At 44.5% G+C, this 18,353-nt stretch overlaps 1 protein-coding gene across 1 annotated transcript in view; it reads left to right on the forward strand.

Moving 5' to 3' along the window:
• Positions 1-18,353, forward strand: part of LOC138296564 (glutathione S-transferase 3-like) — a 113,548-nt gene that overhangs the window by 67,234 nt on the left and 27,961 nt on the right. The window contains exons 4-5 of the mRNA XM_069235803.1: positions 13,783-13,909; positions 14,967-15,108. Coding sequence (XP_069091904.1) covers positions 13,783-13,909; positions 14,967-15,108 — 269 coding nt within the window. The remainder of the gene's footprint in view (positions 1-13,782; positions 13,910-14,966; positions 15,109-18,353) is intronic.

Genomic DNA, 18,353 nt, shown 5'->3' on the forward strand with positions numbered 1-18,353 from the left:
TTTTCTTTGAAGTTAGAAGTAGAGGGTGACCTACACATGGATGGGCTCACCAGGTAAGCTTGCAGTGGGTGGGGTTGTGGGTAATGATATAAAGAATGTTGATGTTTGGGTCCTGTGGCAATGAGGTCCCGCATTCCTTTAACATAGTAAGGTTAACTTGCAGTAGTTTTCTTAGCAAGTTTGATTTTATAAAAATACCCCTGCAGAGTAATATATGATAATGCTTAGAGGCCCAGGCATGTGCTCTTGCTGAGCTCCTACACAGCCTTGTTTGGAACGCTACACAAACATAAGCCAAATATCCTTTTATTGAATCCTTGACTAACTTTTAGTAGCAGAACCTGAGATGATGGTAGTTAAGTTTGTAAAGTGGATGAAGGTGCAAGGGCAAATAACATAATAAGTAAAGTTGACCTCCAGTTCATAAAAAAGTACTTGCCACCACAAAATGTTAGAAAAGTCAAATAAAGGAAACACGAGTAATACATGTTTTAGCCATTACTATTTAAAATCACTGGGCCCAGCCACTCTTGCATAAGTCCTTGGAGATCTGGCATTCTGCTCTGCTGTGGCAAAGGTCACAAGCTGAAGCCAACCCTATAGCCAGGACCTTGGATTACGGTTGTGGGAGTTCACAATGGGGGTGCTTGCTGGATGAAAACTCTGAGCAAGTCAGGGTGCGGTGTAATCCATTCAAGGTTGAAGTTTCCCACATGGGTGCTGTAGCTTCATATCTGCTTTTGGAAAATAAATTTGTGGGACTTGATTTAGTACAGCCTAATCATTGGGAGTGGTGGATGGATTGCAGGTACCAAGGTATCCTCCACTTTGTACTTGTACCCAATAAATCTGACTCTTTAAATGGATTGCCTTATAACTAAGCCACCACAAAGCACATGACCAGTGTATCCAATACCTCTTGCTCCTTCGAACCTGAGGAAGTATATGCTTTCATTGAGGGTCTACCGCTGCAGATCTTCTCGCTTCCTTTGTTCCTCAGGAATGAAAAGGTACAAACACTATGTACTTCTTTGCACTATTGCCATTCATAGGAAGCAGGCGAAGGAGCAGTGACAACCGCAAAACCCCTGAGCATAATTCAAGAAACTGGCTTCCCAAGTTCTAGTTGGCAAGTTCAGGATAGGGAAGACTCTAGAACTAATGAGAGAGAGCAAATTACCTGCGTCTTGGACATGAAGACAGGAGTATTGCTTTTTATCTAAACCACTACAGATTTAAGGTTAGTTTGACATTTTCACAGGTTAGAGTCATAATGATTTGATTCTTTTAAGAAATGGTATTGGATTCCTTTATCATCAGTGTGATCGCCCAAACTCTTACTGGATGTGGTTTGGGCATGCTAAGTTATTGCACCACACTTACTCCCATATGCACGGTGGATCATGGCTTTACCTTTATCATCCTACTCTGTTACACCAGACCTGTTTAGCTGCTGTTTGTTATGTCACTGGCTACGAAGAGACAAGCAGTTGGGCAGTAATTGCACTGAGAGCACTGGCACTCAGCTTCTATTTCTTAGCCCGGTCAGATGAATTGTGCCATGACTGGTTGATGAGTGTGGGTTGATATGAAAGATAGCCCGCTTTGGAAAGGAAGTTGCCCCTTGATGTGCCCTGATGGACACTATATCGCTCCCCCAAAAAAATCACTGAAAGACACGGAGCCTAACCAGGAAAACATAACAAATAAAGACACCACCGTAGGTTTATCAGTCTCAGAGTAGATCAGCAAGACAGTGAAGGACCCCCAAATGAACAATGTCTGCTGCAACAGGGAATTGTTGCTCAAGTTTGTGGTTTAAACTGATATTGAGTCCGGTCATGAACAATGTAAATGGATCAATTAAATATGATGTCCTACACAGCAGGATGTTGCTTAGAGAGTTCAGAGTTGGTCCACCCAGCAGACTCTTCAGAGAGTATGTGGCTCTTGTCCAAAAATATAAATGGTGCATCAGGGAATGAACATTACTAGAGTAATTTGTTAATTGCGAAGACTGGCTCATCGGATGACACACATGGTAGTAAAGTCATAGGTAAGATGAAACTTGTAATCTTTAACAGGAAAGGTTGAAAATTCGACGACTTGGCAGTTGACAGCTTTTCCATGGAGCCATGGTTATCTTTCCATGATGCATCAAGTGTATGTAAAAGGATGAACGTCTTATCCCAGTAGCCTGTGGGTTGCGTTTGATGTATGAACATCTTCAGCCTGTTTGTTTGTTGAAGGGTGAACCTTTTCAGCCTGTGCAAGGCATTGGAAGGTCTTATTGGGGTGGATGCCATTGTCTTTAAGGTAGAAAGCCGGTGACCATATCTGGGCTGTTGCTGTGGGAAGCTAGGGATAGAGTGTGGCTTATTTCTAGTTCTTCCTCCAGGCTTTCACAAAGTTGTCACTCTTCATTGGTGGACAGCCTGTTCCGGAAGGAAGCCTGCACTATAGATGACAGTGCAAGTCTTTGGGGATGTCCTTATCTTCTGGTGTGATCAAACCTAATCAGCAGCTGCACTTGGGCTCTTCTTACTCTTGTACAGGAGTGGGCTTCAGGTTTGTATATGTGAAATGGTGGCTGCCCTCCTTTGACTTTTGGTGCCAGGATATGACAAGATTCTTCTTTGTTTATGTTGGCGTTGACTCCTGGTATGTCTGTGTGGACTGTCAGGCCACTTCTTTATCTTCCTTCATTAATCAAGCATGGCACAGCCTCAGATGTAAGGCCAGTTGGGCCTCCATAGCAGCACTGGTAGTGAGGTAGGGTACTGTGGAGGCATGTGTCACTCCTAACCACATGTGGCATAAGTTTTGAGGATTCATTCCCCTCATCTTCCTTACAAGGGGCAACATTGGTATGTGAGCAGAGGCCAAAACAAAATGCCGCTACATCCTGGCATAATGCATCAGTATTGCATGCCCCAGTGACAAGCAGTAGCATTGAAGTTATGGGCTATTGATGTAGTGGCTCCATGTATTCAGTCCAAGTTAGAGAGTTCTTTTCTCCTTAAACTGTCACCAAGCTGGAAAGGAAAATGGTAGGGAGTGCAAGGGGTTTCAGTGTCTGTAATTTCAGTTAAGTTTACCAGGGCTCTTGAGTAGAGTTACCACAGATAAGAACTCATGCTGTTCTGCACTCAAGGCCTTCTGTCTTGTAGTTGTTGACTTTGATGTGGCATGCAGGAGATATCGATTTTTATCAGGTTGTCCTTTTGTTGGTTCTTACTGGGTTCCAGAGGCCCTGAGAAATCAATCAATATTTGTAAATCAATCAATATTTATAAATTGTGGCTACTCACCTGTGAGGGTCTCAAGGCATGAGAGGGGAGGGGCCTCATCCAAAGGGCCACGTCTTGAGGTTCTTCCTGAAGATGGTGAGCGACCGGCTTTGTCTGAGGTGCAGTGGGAGGTTGTTCCAGCTCTTTGCTACAGTGTGGGTGAAAGATCCTCCTCCGGCTGTAGTTTTGCAGATGTGAAGGACGGTGGCCAGAGCCCAGGGATCAGGCGGGGTGTGGAAGGAGACGCAGTGGTTACAGTAGGCTGGTCCTGCGCTGTGTATGGCCTTGTACGTGTGGGTGAGAAGCTTGAAGGTGATTCGCTTCTCGATAGGTAGCCAGTGGAGGGTCCTCAGGTGTTGGGAGATGTGTTCTCGGCGACGGAGGTCCAGAATGAGTCTGGAGGTAGGGTTCTGGATGAGTTGGATTTTTTTGATGTTCCTAGTTGAGGTGCCGTAGAGGGCATTGCCCTAGTCGAGCTTAGTCGTGACTAAGGCGTGGGTGACTGTCCTGCGACAGTCTGCTGGGATCCATCTGAAGCTCTTCCGAAGTTTGCGGAGTGTGTGCCAGCAGGAGGAGGCGACAGAGTTTACCTGGCGGGTCATGGATAGGAAGGAGTCGAGGATGATTCCTAAGTTGCGGGCGTGCTCGTTGATGCAGAGGGGGCCACTGAGTGATGAGGGACCCCAGGAGTCGGCCCAAGCTGAGGTGGCGTTTCTGAAGATGAGCTCCGACTTGGAGTTGAGCTTGAGGCAGCTTTATCTCATCCAGGTGGCGACAGCTTCCATTCCTGCGTGAAAGTTCCTTTTGGCCGTGCCCGGGTCTTCAGTGAGGGAAATGATGAGTTGTGTGTCATCGGTATATGACACTTTGTTCATACTGTGGCTTCTGACAATGGCAGCAAGAGGGGCCATGTATAAGTTGAACAGTATGGGACTGAGTGAGGATTTGTGGGGGACTTCGCAGTTGACTTCTGTGGGTCTGAAGGTGGAGAGCAGGAGTCTGATCCTCTGCGTCCTCCCAGAGAGGAGGGAGTAGATCCATTCCAGGGCTCTTCTGCGGATTCCATTGTCATGGAGTCTGGTGCGCAGAGTGCTGTGGAAGACTGTGTCGAAAGCTGCTGAGAGGTCGAGGAGTATGAGTGCTGCGGTGTGGCTGCAGTCAAGGAGTAATCGGATGTTGTCGGCGGCTGCCAGTAGGCTGATTGCTGTGTAAGCCGGACTGGGAGCTGTCCAGGGAGTTGTTGGCCTCAATGAAATTCCGTAGTTATGTGTTAATTGCTTTCTCTAGTAATTTGGTGGGGTAGGGTAGCCGCGAGATGGACCGGAAATTCTTTTGTTCTGATGGGTCTGCCGAAGGTTTTTTCAGGAGTGGGCATGTTTCCAGTCCTAAGGGAAGGTGCCCATGTTGATGGAGCAGTTGATTGTGTTATGCTCAAAAGCGGTGGTTGTGCTGGCTTTGATCTATATGTGATGCGGGTAGAGGTCCAAGGGGGCTCTGGAGTGGGTGCTGTTCATGATGTTGACTGTTTCCTCTGTGGTGAGCGTGGACCAGTTGTGGATGGTCTGGGCGGGTTCTGGGGGCATGGGTCGGTCGCAGGCTCCGGTGCCAGGATTTTCCAGGAGGAAGCTGTGGTAGATGTCCTGGATCTTGTGGTGGAAAAAGGAGGCAAGTTTGTCGCAGAGGTCATGTGACAGGGGGATGCTGGTGGTTTCGGAGGGGGGATCTGTGAACTTGTTGATAACTGGGAAGAGTTCCTTCGAGTTGTGTGTGGAGGAGTTGATGCGCTTACGGAGTGCGTCCTTCCTTGCGTTCTTGATTTTTTATCAGTGGGCGGCGGTTGCAGCACAGAATGAGGCGAGGTCTTCGTTGGATTGGCTGTTCCTCCATTTTTTCTCTAAACGTCTTTGGGTACGCTTTGATTCTTGGAGTTCGGTGGTAAACCAGCTGAACTTTCTTAGGTATGCATTTGGCCGATGTCAGCCGGAGAGGGGCTAGAGTGTTGGTGCATTTGGTGATCCATGCATTGAGATTGCGTGTTGCTGTGTTGGCGTCATCAGAGGGGCGAAGGAGGGATTTGGCGAGCGATGAGGTGAGTTGCTCGTTGGTGATTTCATCCCGTTTCCTCGGGCGGTCCTGGAGGTGTGGGTGCGGCTGCTGCTTGCGGTGATTGTCAAGTGTATGCAGCAGTGGTCTGTCCATTCTGGGGTGGAGATGGCCTTGATGGTGATCCGGTCGCTTGAGGTGAAGATGGGGTCCAGTGTGTGTCCTGCAATGTGTGTGGGTGTGGATACCAGGTGTCTGAGGCCGAGGGTGGCGAGGTTGTCGAAGGGAGCGGTGGTGTTTGGGACGGTGCGGTCCTCGAGGTGGAAGTTCAGGTCGCCGAGGAGGAGGTAGTCAACTGACGCCAGGGCCTGGGGGGGGAGGGGCGGTGTCTACTACGTCGTCTATGAAAGCTAGGCAGGGGCTGGGTGGGGGGAGGGGCGGTGTCTATGACGTCGTCTATGAAAGGTAGGCAGGGGCCGGGTGGCCTGTACATCAGGGTGCCGCAGACAGAGGAGGTGTGGTTAAAGTGGACCAGGACGTGAAGGTGTTCCATGGTGTTGCAGTGTTCTTCTTGGATGATTGAGAAATAGGCAGATGGTGTGCTGGCAGCCAGGGGCAAATCTGGGTTCAGGACAGGTTGCACGTCTCCTTCTCTAGCCTGTTTGTGCTTTAGTCTTTGGGAGGAACTTGTTGTCTGGGCAGGTTAAATATTTTCTCCTTAAGCCCAGGAAGAACAGTTTGCACAGAAATATTTCTCACTAGTGTGGGTACCAATGATTTTGGCTGTACGTATCTATGGAAGAAGTGTTAGAGGGGTGCAGCAGGGGAGTAGTGGCAAAGCCTGTGAAGGACCGCCTGTGAGTGTAGGGGTTGGTAGTCGACTGGAGCTGAGTGGCCTATGACATGTGGGTGATTGCTCTCTAAGATGTCCAACTTCTCTGTGGGTCCCAGCATGGAACAATCACATTGGTCCAGGCATTGGGTATCAATGCGCCTCTCTTGATTTTGTTTCTGAAGAGGGCTAATTCCTTTCTTTATGCATCTCTGTGAAAGGAGCAGAGTAAATCCACATGCCTGAACTAAGTTCATAAGTTTGGAAGTAGTGCTCTAGCAGCATTTGCCAGGAAAGCTTTGTAGCGGTGAGTCCCTCTTCTCCTGCAGAGTTTGCCTTTTTTATGGCTATTGCATGGTGTCACTTCTCTGCAAAATGTTTCTAATAGACTTCCATACATCACACACTTTTAAATTTCATTTCCCTTAATTTATTTGTAAACAATTGGTTTATGAATTGTTTATGGTCATTAGGGGAAGAGACCGCACAACAGACCTGGCTCTAGCAGGGCCCCCCTCTGAAGGGCAGGGGTCCTGGTCCAGAGCCCAGGTTGCTCATGTTTTAAAACACCTCTGCCTCAGGCAGTTATCTTCTCTGAGGTGCATGAGGGACTGAACACTTTTGAGTGGTAGTTCCAGAGCCGCGGCAGATGCAGAGCTTGAGCACAGGGCCTCATAATGTAATTTCTCCACTGCCCCGTTACTGCTGAGAGCATGGACCGTGCAGTGCCCTTTTCTGCCTGACGAGTGCAACTTGCATGCAAGGACAGAAGCAGCATCACTGTCAAGCCAGTGAGCATTAAAGGCGGCACAACAGAGCCTTGCCTCATCAAAGCAGGATGGAGTCAGCATGGGGGGGGGGAGGGGCTGTCTATCTGGCCACCAGTGGTATATCACAGGCTGCACTGTGACAACTGTGACAGTCAAGCAGTTGGACAGTAACTGGCGTGTGGGCAAGTGTGCCCAGCTAAGGCGTATTAGCGCAGTCGCATGACTTGTGACAAGGAGGGGTAGATGGGTGTGGACAAAAGCAACACGGAGTCTGAACTCTTTCAGTACCTTTATTTATTCTGATGAACACTCGCTGCAAATCCCGGAGTTACAGTTCACAAGTCAAAAAATTGTTTACTAGGTTTTACACAAACATGTTACTGGGTCTGAGTGTGCTCCAATAAAACCCTTCCGAGGGGCTTTTTCTGAAGCAAGGCTTGGAGGCATGGGACACTGACGGTCATTAAAGACTGTCTCCAAACAGTGAACGGTGGATGTTTTTTCAGTGATTTGAAATAGACACTAAATGCAATTTGTGAACGGTCCTCAGAGTGATGAACATCTCCAGGATGCCAGATGAGTGTTTTGATGACTCTGTGTGGGACTTGTCAGCAAACGTTAAACAAATTGATGAAGGCCAAGGTGTAACATAATCTTAAAGCCATTATGTAGGAAGTTGGCTCTGTATATACTATCTCAAAGTGAGAGATAGTGTGCACACAGTCCAAGGGTTCCCCTTAGAGGTTGATAGTGGCAAAATTAGATAATACTAATGCTCTATTTTGTGGTAGTGTGGTCGAGCAGTAGGCTTATCAGAGGGTAGTGTTAAGCATTTGTTGTACACACACAGGCAATACATGAGGAACACACTCTCAAAGACTTAACTCCAGGCCAATAGGTTTTTACACAGAAAAATATATTTTCTTAATTTATTTTTAGAACCACAAGATTCAAATTTGAGGCAAGTACATAAAATGCAAGGTACTTCACACAGGTACGCATAGAACTTTGATTTAAAACAGTAGGACACACAGTTTTGGGTAAAATGGCAAATAGCTATTTTAAAAGTGGACACAATGCAAAAATCAACAGTTCCTGGGGAAGGTAAGTAAACATTAATTTCTCAGGTAAGTAAAGCACTTACAATGTCAGTCTCCTGGGCATAAGCAGCCCACCGTTGGGGGTTCAAGGCAACCCCAAAGCCACAGTAGCACAGCAGGGCCGGTCAGGTGTAGAGGTCAAAGGAGGGCCCAAAACACATAGACGCCTATAGAGACCAGTGGTGCTCCGATTCCAGTCTGCCAGTAGGTAAGTACCTGCGTCCTCTGAGAGCAGACCAGGGGGGTTTTGTAGAGCACTGAGGGGGGACACACAAGCACACAAAACACACACTCAGCGGCACAGGGGCGGACAGGTGCAGTGTGCAAAGTAGGTGTCGGGTTTGCTGTAGAAATCAATGGAAGAACCTGGGAGGTCACTCTGGCGATGCAGGCAGGGCACAGGGGGGCTTCTCGGGCCAGCCACTGACTGGGCTAGGATGAGGGCCGCCTGTTGGTCACTCCTGCATGGTAGGTGGTTTCTTTCGGTCCTGGGGGCTGCGGGTGCAGTGCTTGGTCCAGGTGTTGGGTTCCTTTGTTACCAGGCAGTCACGGTCAGGGGGAGCCTCTGGATCCTGTCTGCAGGCATCACTGGGGTGGGGAGGGGGGTTTCGAGGGGTGCAGGGAGGTCGACTCGGGGTGTCCACATCATTGGATCACATCACACATCGCCGGGGAGTCCTCTCTGTAATGTTGGTTGTCCTGAACTCGAGCCGGCGGTGTCTGGTGCAGTGTGAGAAGACTCCTGCTTCTGGCAGGAAGTGAGAGTCTCTTTAAAGTTGCTTCTTTGTTGCAATTTTGTTGCGGTTTCTGGACCGAGCCACTGTCCTCAGGAGGTTCTTGTTCCTTTAGGTGCAGGTCAGTCCTCTGAGTCCTCAGAGGTCGCTGGTCCCGCTGGATGTGTCGCTGTGCAGGTTCTTTGAGTCTGGAGACAGGCCGGTAGGGCTGGGGCTAAGTCAGTTGTCGTCTCTGCAGGGCTTTCAGGTCAGCAGTCCTTCCTCTTTCAGGTTGCAGGAATCTGATTTCCTGGGTTCAGGGTCACCCCTAAATACTGAATTTAGGGTTAGGGGTGTGTTTAGGTCTGGGGGGCAGCTGCCCTGTAGGGTGGGTACACCCTCTTTGTGCCCCCTCCCTGAAGGGAGGGAGGCACATCCCCATTCCTATTGGGGGGAATCCTCCAAAACCAAGATGGAGGATTTCTTAAGGCAGGGGTCACCTCAGCTCAGGACACCTTAGGGGCTGTCCTGACTGGTGGGTGACTCCTCCTTGTTTTTCTCATTATCTCCTCCGGACTTGCCGCCAAACGTGGTACAGCGCCCCAGGGCATCTCCACTAACTGGGATGCCCTGGGGCGCTGTAACAACAGGCATGAGCCTTTGAGGCTCAATGCCAGGTGTTACAATTCCTGCAGGGAGAAGTGAGAAGCACCTCCACCCAGTGCAGGCTTTGTTCGTGGCCACAGAGTGGCAAAGGCACTCACCCCATGTGGCCAGAACTCGTCTGGGTGTGGCAAGCTGGCAGGAACTGGTCAGCCTAACACTAAGAATTGGACTGGTATACAGGGGGCATCTCTAAGATGCCCTCTGTGTGCATTTTTCAATAAATTCCACACTGGCATCAGTGTGCATTTATGTTGCTGGGAACTTTGATACCAAACATCCCAGATTTCAGTGTAGCCATTATGGAACTATGGAGTTCATAATTGACAGACTCCCAGACCATATACTCTTTATGGCTACCTTGCACTTACAATGTCAAAGGTTTGGCTTAGACACTGTAGGGGCATAGTGTTCATGCAACTATGCCCTCACCTGTGGTATAGTGTGCCCTGCCTTAGGGCTGTAAGGCCTGCTAGAGGGGTGACTTACCTATGCCACAGGTAGTGGGATGAGGGCATGGCACCCTGAGGGTAGTGCCATGTCAACTTAGTCATTTTCTCCCCACCAGCACACACAAGCTGTGAGGCAGTGTACATGCGCTGAGTGAGGGGTTCCCAGGGTGGCATAAAACATGCTGCAGCCCTTAGAGACTTCCCCTGGCCACAGGGCCCTTGGTACCACTTACAAGGGACTTATCTGTGTGCCAGGGCTGTGCCAATTGTGGGAAGAAAGGTACAGTTTAGGGAAAGAACACTGGTGCTGAGGCCTGGTTAGAAGGGTCCCAGCACACTTTCAATCATAACTGGCATCAGCAAAAGGTAAAAAGCCAGGGGGTAACCATGCCAAGGAAGGCATTTCCTTACACAACAGGTCTATATTTTTGTAGACCAGCAACATCTTGAGTGAGTGTTTTACCATCTAAGAGAAGGTCAGGATTTAAATGTAATTCCATGTGGTTTCCCATTACTATTCTCCTGACCTACACATGACATGCACCACAGAAGAGTTCATACACAATGGTGTGAGCATTTGTGAAGCCCAGGTAGGGGGAACATAAGAATTACATCTAAGACAAAGGCAGTTCTAGTCACATGGAGGTGAATTAATCTTTCTCCACAGTCTTACTTTCAAAGCTGGGCGGTATGTTCTCGAGCCGCAGGACCTGTTTATGATCAATTGGAATACAAATGTATTACCACTTCATACTAGCCTTCAGTTCTGGATATCCTCATGTTACCAAAATGACTGCAAGGTTATAGAAAGTCTGTCAGTTACACCGGGGATTCAAAAAAGCTTACAATCAAGCGAAGCATTCACAGTAGGAAAATGTGACCAATCACACATTTAGAGATCAAATTGCCCTGTTAGGAGCTCTAATGAAAGACGTTATGCAGATGCAGATGAAGATAGGAATGCAATGAAATAGTAGTAGAAAATACCTGGGGAGGAGAGTTAAAGCTAGTGAGAAGAAAATATTTTGCTAAGCATTGGGCATAATTGATAGCTCAGATTAGGAATGTTTCTCTAATTGAAGACTTACTCATGTCGCCAGTGGATGAAAGCTCTTACAATGAGGGTCAATCCCTGAATGTTAAGTGAAAGGAGTTTAGTAATTTCAGACTAGTGTTCATGGCAGGGTGCTGCCCAACCCCACACTCCCCAACAAAGACTGCACAACTTGCCATTAACCTATTCTTGCTCCAAGTCAAGGTCCTAATGAGTGTGCCTTTTGAAATTAGCACCACTATAATTTGCTGCTACCTATCCATAGGGACACACAGCAGTTGAATTGAGGGCGCATATAAGTATTTATGGTTACATGCATATTGACAGTAGGACATTACCTTTGATAATTTCCAGTTTCTGTTTTTCACTAGCTGTTGCAGTACCATACATACCATTTATGGCTCAATAACAAGTCGGGCACAGTACTGTCACCGGTGGGATGCCGCACATTCTTTTACAAGGTTTGCTTGGTCTGAGCAAACTCCCCTTAAAACCTAATGAATTGCAATGCACATTTTCTCTGCTAAAGGCAAGGGGCAAATGTGAGGAAATGTATCTGGGATTGGGATCCGCATTCAGTAGTGGACCCACCAGTTCTTCATATAGCATGATATTCTTGTTTTGAGATATAAAAACTCAGAATGCCCAGTAATTGGGGTGGAGACACCAGCCAGAATTTATAACCCTGGTCCTGGTATCTCAGACTGACTGTGGCCCTGAATAAAAGATCATGGCAAAATTCCTATCCTTGTGGAAATACAAGATTGCACTGGGATCAGAATTACAAGTGATTTATATCACACACTCTCGGTTTTCCCCTGATAGAATCTGGCAGGTAAAACCTACTGTAATTTACTGGTAAAAATGGCCCAGAAAAGAAAGCATAGAATGCAGAGTTCAGTGTATTAACAAAAGCTTCAGCATGTTATGCTTCATTTTCAAGTTGAAACCACATAATAGAAGACATTTACTACATCAGGGAGCTACCTAAACCAGGATAGTGGTACTTACCCGGTGTGGTGAATTCCCCAACCTATTCCGCACAGCTTGTAATCGGGGCATGCTTTGAGGTATGTGGGCGTGTCAGACCTTATTTGTTTTATATTGTTATGATGAAGTGACACGTATAAGGGTAAGTCATCTATTACCCTCAAAGGTCGACTCTGGCTTTTTGACTCAGACAGGAGTTGGAAATCATTCATTCAGACAATATGAGCCAATAAACATTAAGTAAAATATTCAATGTGGAATCATACATTTTCAAACACCATGATTTATGTGGCCATGAATCACCACACCAGTTTAGTAAAGTTTAAACCTTTATTGCCCTTTAGATTAAAAATGCTAAAGTCATGTAAATCGTGCTCAAGACCAAATGATAGAAATACAGAAACATCACAGGCTGGTCAAAACACCTAAAGAATCGCAATCTAATCCAAACATTTATCATTAAACACTCTAAAAGACCAATACAGAATAACAACAGAATCAAGTGAATGATAGAAACACTATACATTTAGTTTGTGCAGTTGAATAAACCACCATCAGTTAAAATACATTCAAAAACAGATATTAGGTCAGGCATCCCTAACTATTACCCTAATTGAGAAAGCATGTGTGGGCTTCATGCCAAAAGCAAAATAAGAAAAAATTTAATTTGGAAAACATCTAACTATGGCGCTAACCAAAATAAGCGATTGGTTTTTCTAAAGGGAAACCTGCAAAGAAAACACATGCACATTGGTTATACCTCTCCTAAATGGTCAGCAATCAGTAGTGTTTTCATCAACAGAGCGCAGGAATGTCAGGTCTTTATTAGTCCGCATCAGGGCATGAAAAGGAAACAGTTCAGTAAAGGTGGGCCACGTATATCTGAACTTAAAATCATAGGCGAGAACTAAGCAGCATCTGAACAGAATTGAAGCTGAATGAAATCACAGAAAATGTAGAACTAGCAAGAAGCTCAGAAATTGGGCAACTGGCTTATATCACCTAAAGCTTTGCTATATTAAAGTCTCAGAAGTTACCAGCTAAACGTCTATTGGACAAGACCATTAGGTGGTTTAGTACACAGCCAAAAAAACATAATCTGCGCTTCAGATGTATCTCTTAACGTTCTCTGCACCCATGATTGGTGTTCGCTGTCACTCCTCTTGCGTCTCCAATCCCCAGTTTCCGAACAAAAATTACATTTAAGCAACGTGAAATCATGACATGTGCTTCCTGCCAAAAACTAAAACTCGAGCAAGAACAAAATATGCAAAATTTAAATACAACATTGTGCACTGAGGCTCTTTGTTTAAAACTAACAATTTTTATCTTGAGGAAATATGCAACACGAGCAGTGAAAGCAGGACAAATTTCCACTGTGCATGTCGCACAGGATGTTTGAAGAAACATTATTTTGCACAGTGAGCACAACATTTAAACATCGTGTTTCTGGAAAATTACTAAAACGTGAGGCCTTTATACTAGTGCTAAGCAAATTTTTAATTTAAACCATTAATTTTTTTGTACATATTCTTAATCAACTTTTTCAACACATGTATTTATGATTAAACAAAATACATTTTGATTAGACATTATTTTTCACCTAATACTTCATTATTCGTTGTTTATGGTGCCCACTGTTTCAGCTGCATTTTTGTAACACGTTTCCAGTTAGGCCTTTAAATACCTTATAATACATGTTATTTCACATTATGGTTAGTGACTTTTTTATGAGCGTTTGCTCTTTCACAATTAGTGGCTGTCAGAAATCTGCCAGGAGGGGCACTGTGTCCTGGTCCGCATTATGCAGTTATTGTAGTGTTCAGTAGTGTGCATTTTCTAACTACTTTCTTTTCATTTCTTTCACATATGCAGATTTGCTGTTTGAACAAGTTCCAATGGTAGAGATGGATGGGGTGAAGATGGTGCAATCAAGGGCCATCCAAAGCTATATTGCTGCAAAGTACAATCTGTATGGAAAGGACATAAAGGAAAGGCTATTGTACGTACACTTTTTATGCAAGAAACAACTTGGATGTTTGTTGAAATAATATTGGGGATAAGTTAAAAGATTAAGACCAAAGTAGATTAATTTACACTTCTGGTGCAGTTAAGATCACATTCACGTTCTTTGGTGTGTTATGCCATCGTAACGCTGCCCAGTTGCTTATCTGGATTCTGCCTTCCATTTAGAGCAAATGTTATTCTGAGCAGACGGATGCTAGTGAATAAGATACAGAACGCCCACTTGAATTGCTATTTGAAACTAGGACCCACGGCGAAAGCAATTTCCACAATGTGAACCTCAAACAACAAATACACAAAATTACAGAAACAAGTATACATCAAACAACTACACAAACTATGTTTTTTTTTTGTTGTTTTTTTTTCTTTTATTCCCAACAAAAAAAATGGGTAGCTTGGAGCTTTTAGTTTAATTACTAAAAGGCAAAGCGATATGCTAGATCGTAGAACATCACTCTTTTCCACTCGTTACACATCCTCTATTTTTGTTGGTGCTTTCACGGGCTTCAGGTGAGGCCACCACCCACGCTACTGATGCTGGATTTCCACTACTTGTCATGAATAAAGCTAAGGATACCAACTTAATTTTGCACTTCCAGTTTTCAACTCCTTCACATATATAGAGCATTTTAAAATGTTCAATTTGACATTTTGCTTTTTTTATTTGTACATACTTTATTAATCTGTTAATATTAATTTTCTAAACAGTTGCAGACCCCCAGTGTAGGCCTTGAGAACCCTAAGAGGTCCACTGACCACAGGTTAGGAATCACTGACTGACAATACAATAGCGAGTGTTTAGAAACGTATGCCAGAAAACATTCACTACCGAAGTTTAGGTACTGAATCATAAGTTTGTTGTTTGCTTCACTTTTATAAGAAAGGATTGGTGCGCATGCTAATCATACCTTTTTGCACTGTTGGAAGTAAAGAACCATCATTTTACTTGCCAAGTAAAAAATGTTTGACATAGAAGTTGTATGTGAAATATGTTACATCTGTGGCTAGAAATAATACAAAGCCCACTTTTGCAGGATCGATATGTATGTCGAAGCAGCAGCCGAACTGATGATGATGATCGTTCCTACTGCCTTTCTTGACACCGATGAAAGGAACAAAAGGATTGAGTTACTACGTAAAAGGGCCACCGGCAGATACTTCCCAGTCTTTGAAAAGGTACATTATTTGATATGATTCAGAATTTCTAGAAGAGACCAATGTTATGATGAGCTGGGATGAACTAGATGAATCCTTTAAAAAAGGGATTACACATCATACAAGGAAAATATTGAAATTATATGAGTCTGCCTGCTTGATATCTCACATTCGCCATAGGTTTTAGTCCTATTTCAGAGACTAAGCCACAAAAACATCCTTTTAAAAGTCAAATGTATGCTTCTGTTTGATCTAAACGGCGGGTAAATCAAACGTACCACTTTCAAGGTATTCAGAGGATCCCAGGAGTATTTTATTTATTACTATAGTAGATTTTCAGTAAATTTATACATGCAGGTTTTTTTTTACCTAGTGACATTTTTCATACGTAAATGATAAGCGTATGTGTGTTAGCACATGTAATGCAACTGTTCTGAAAAGATTTCATCTAACCCCACACACTCTTCCCATGCAAGTCACGGAAAAGTAATTTTTCCTGACTTCAACAAGAATTTATTTGCTTATATACATGGCTGAAAACTATTGTTTTCATGTTGCTTTTCCTTTTACATGCCATACATAAATACCTTCAGATATGTATGTGGGCATTCACATACGTTTTTCATCTACAGTACCTATTAGTCTGTTAATGATGATCATGAAATATATCAATCACAGCAAAAACCTTGGCACATAGGGTCTTGATGTTAATGCCCTGCTACCTAAAAATGCAGAGTAAGGCAACTGACTACAAAGAGTAATCGGTGAAGGGCCAAGTTTTTAGACCATTGCAGAACACAAAATATTTTTCAGTGAACCAAGTGGTAAAGCATCTCCGCCTTTATCTGAGAAGGCCTATGAAAGGAACACAAATATCTGATTGTAGATCTGTTAACTGTTGGCAACCAAACAAAAGATCAAAAATAGGCAGAGATGTTTGAATGACTAAATAGCCCAGTATCATGCAAGCAGCTATGTTTTGGGTCACTTGCAGTCTTCCTACAAAATACTTAGGCAGGCCGCAAAAAACGTTGTTCACATGACTTCAGAGAAAAAAAGAGTTCATCTAGGGGGGAGTTTTGCCAAACAGTGACACAAACAATGCTGGATGAACTTGCACAAATCTGGGTTCTCAAAGGTCAGACTAAGGTGAATGCATTCTATACTCATTTTGTGATTTGTTTTAATCCATCCAACCATACTTCAAATATTTAATGACGTATTTGATCATTTGGTTCGGAAAACAATTCACAATTTGAAATTTGCATAAAAAAACACTCCGAATGGTTAAGGCTCCGGTTTCTTCAATTAACTGTGTCATAGGTTATGAAACAACGCTGCCAATTCACAGACATAGCTGAAAACAATTCTATTTCACTTGTCATTTAGACAAAATAACTTGTTAGTGAGCAACACCCAAAACGGAGCCTTGAGGGGAAAAACAGTTCACTACCTTGCATTGCCCGGGTGCGTAGGACTACTGCAACCACCCCCATCCCACCCAAATGTCTCTTACTGGTCATGAAATAACGAACAGGGATGGTTGAAACCACCGTGGGTTTCCTTCCATCTGACTTTCTTGCCCCGAGATGAGTTTGAGGAGTGTGTTCAACCCTTCCCTGCTTGGCAATCTGGACCTTGGAGCTTAGTCATGCACTCGTCGCATTGAATACCCATTCATGATTTTATGGCATGGTCCAAGGGTTGAGAAGCATTGTTCGTGTTAGTCTCTTTCCCCTGTCTCCTCTCCTTTGGGAGCTGCCCCACCTTCCTCCATCCAACGCTTGTGTAGTTTGTGAGAGAGAAAAGCAGGTGACAGCTGTTCTGGCCTCCAGTTTGTCAATGGAAGGCTCCAGACTTTTCAGTAAGCTAAGATGCTGTGAGGATCTTGATGACATCAAGAATCTGGGTAAACTGTCAGATGATATATGGAGCAGGGGGGCTTGTAGGAAGACATGGCCTTCAGCTACACCCTGAGCCCAGAGACCTCTGCTGTGCCCAATTAGTGCTGAAGGCAAGGGTATTGCATATTGTGGGCACTTAAGTAAATTATGAAAGCCCGCAAAAGAGCCCAACAGTTGAAAAAAATACACATAAAAGTGAAATTTTTTGGTTATGATGCGAAATCTAAAAAAATTGCTACTTGTAGTTACCTGCAGAAGCACAGCTCACTCCGTGCTGTGCTTATGTCCTCAAGCATGATGTCACAGAGGACGTTTCAAATGAAGTCATTAATTACATTATCTATTGTTTTTTCAACATATGTTAGCTGACAGGCAGAATACCAAATTATTTCTGGTTGTATCAATTCCACAATCATCTAGATCCTGAAATGGGTGAAGTAGTCGTCCAACTACAATTAATGCTAGCACATTTGTGTTACTAGCCACAAGAATAACAATAGCGTGTTACTACTAACATCATAAAATAAATTAGTCATAGCATCAGTGATGGCCATGAAGATGCTAGATGCAAACTCTCTAATGATGCCTCACAATGAAAGTTTCAACCATATTCAGCTACTCTATGTTCAACGGAACTTGAGCTTAGGCTAGCAAAATTAACTGAATGGTAAACCGTCAGGTTTTATTTTAACTTTAAAGTAAATTAGAATACACTTATAATTGACCATTTTAATCTTTTTAATAACGGAGTAACAAGAGTTACTTTAGATCGCAAAATGGATGTACTCTGAAATTGGGGTCATTCATAATGAGAACTGATCTTGTACCAGAGAGCATTAATCTCCAGGGATCCCCCCACCGCCTATACCCAGTACCAAGACCACATCTCCGATTGCCTCACTTGACATAGAAGAGTAACTCTGAAAGACGCCTCTTGCCAGGACACAGCCATGCAGCGCCCAAAGGACCATCCCCCAGTGATCAGCCTTGAAAACAGCTTCAGCTCCAAATAGAGGAAAATCATTGGCATTGCCATGCCTTATCCAACGAGCCTCGTCGAAAAAAGCCTTGAACGCTGCACTCTTAAGTCAGTGTCTGTCTCCCTTAACACCAGAGGAAGCTTGCTTTGAGAAAAGTCTTGGTCTCAAAATGAACCTTGTCTTCTTGAAGACCCAGCTAAGTCTTGTACTCGGAAATTGGCTTCAGCGTAAAGCAAAAACAGGATGTCCTGTATGCCTTCAGCTCCAAACATGGGGCACAAACAAGAGGTCTTGGATTCATCCCAGTCACAACTGCCAGATGTAAGCCAGCATGCTATATATTTCAGTCTAGACACTGGGCACATACTGTCACAATTTCCCA

This window comes from Pleurodeles waltl, chromosome 5, assembly GCF_031143425.1.
Source record: "Pleurodeles waltl isolate 20211129_DDA chromosome 5, aPleWal1.hap1.20221129, whole genome shotgun sequence".
Classification (NCBI taxonomy): domain Eukaryota; kingdom Metazoa; phylum Chordata; class Amphibia; order Caudata; family Salamandridae; genus Pleurodeles; species Pleurodeles waltl.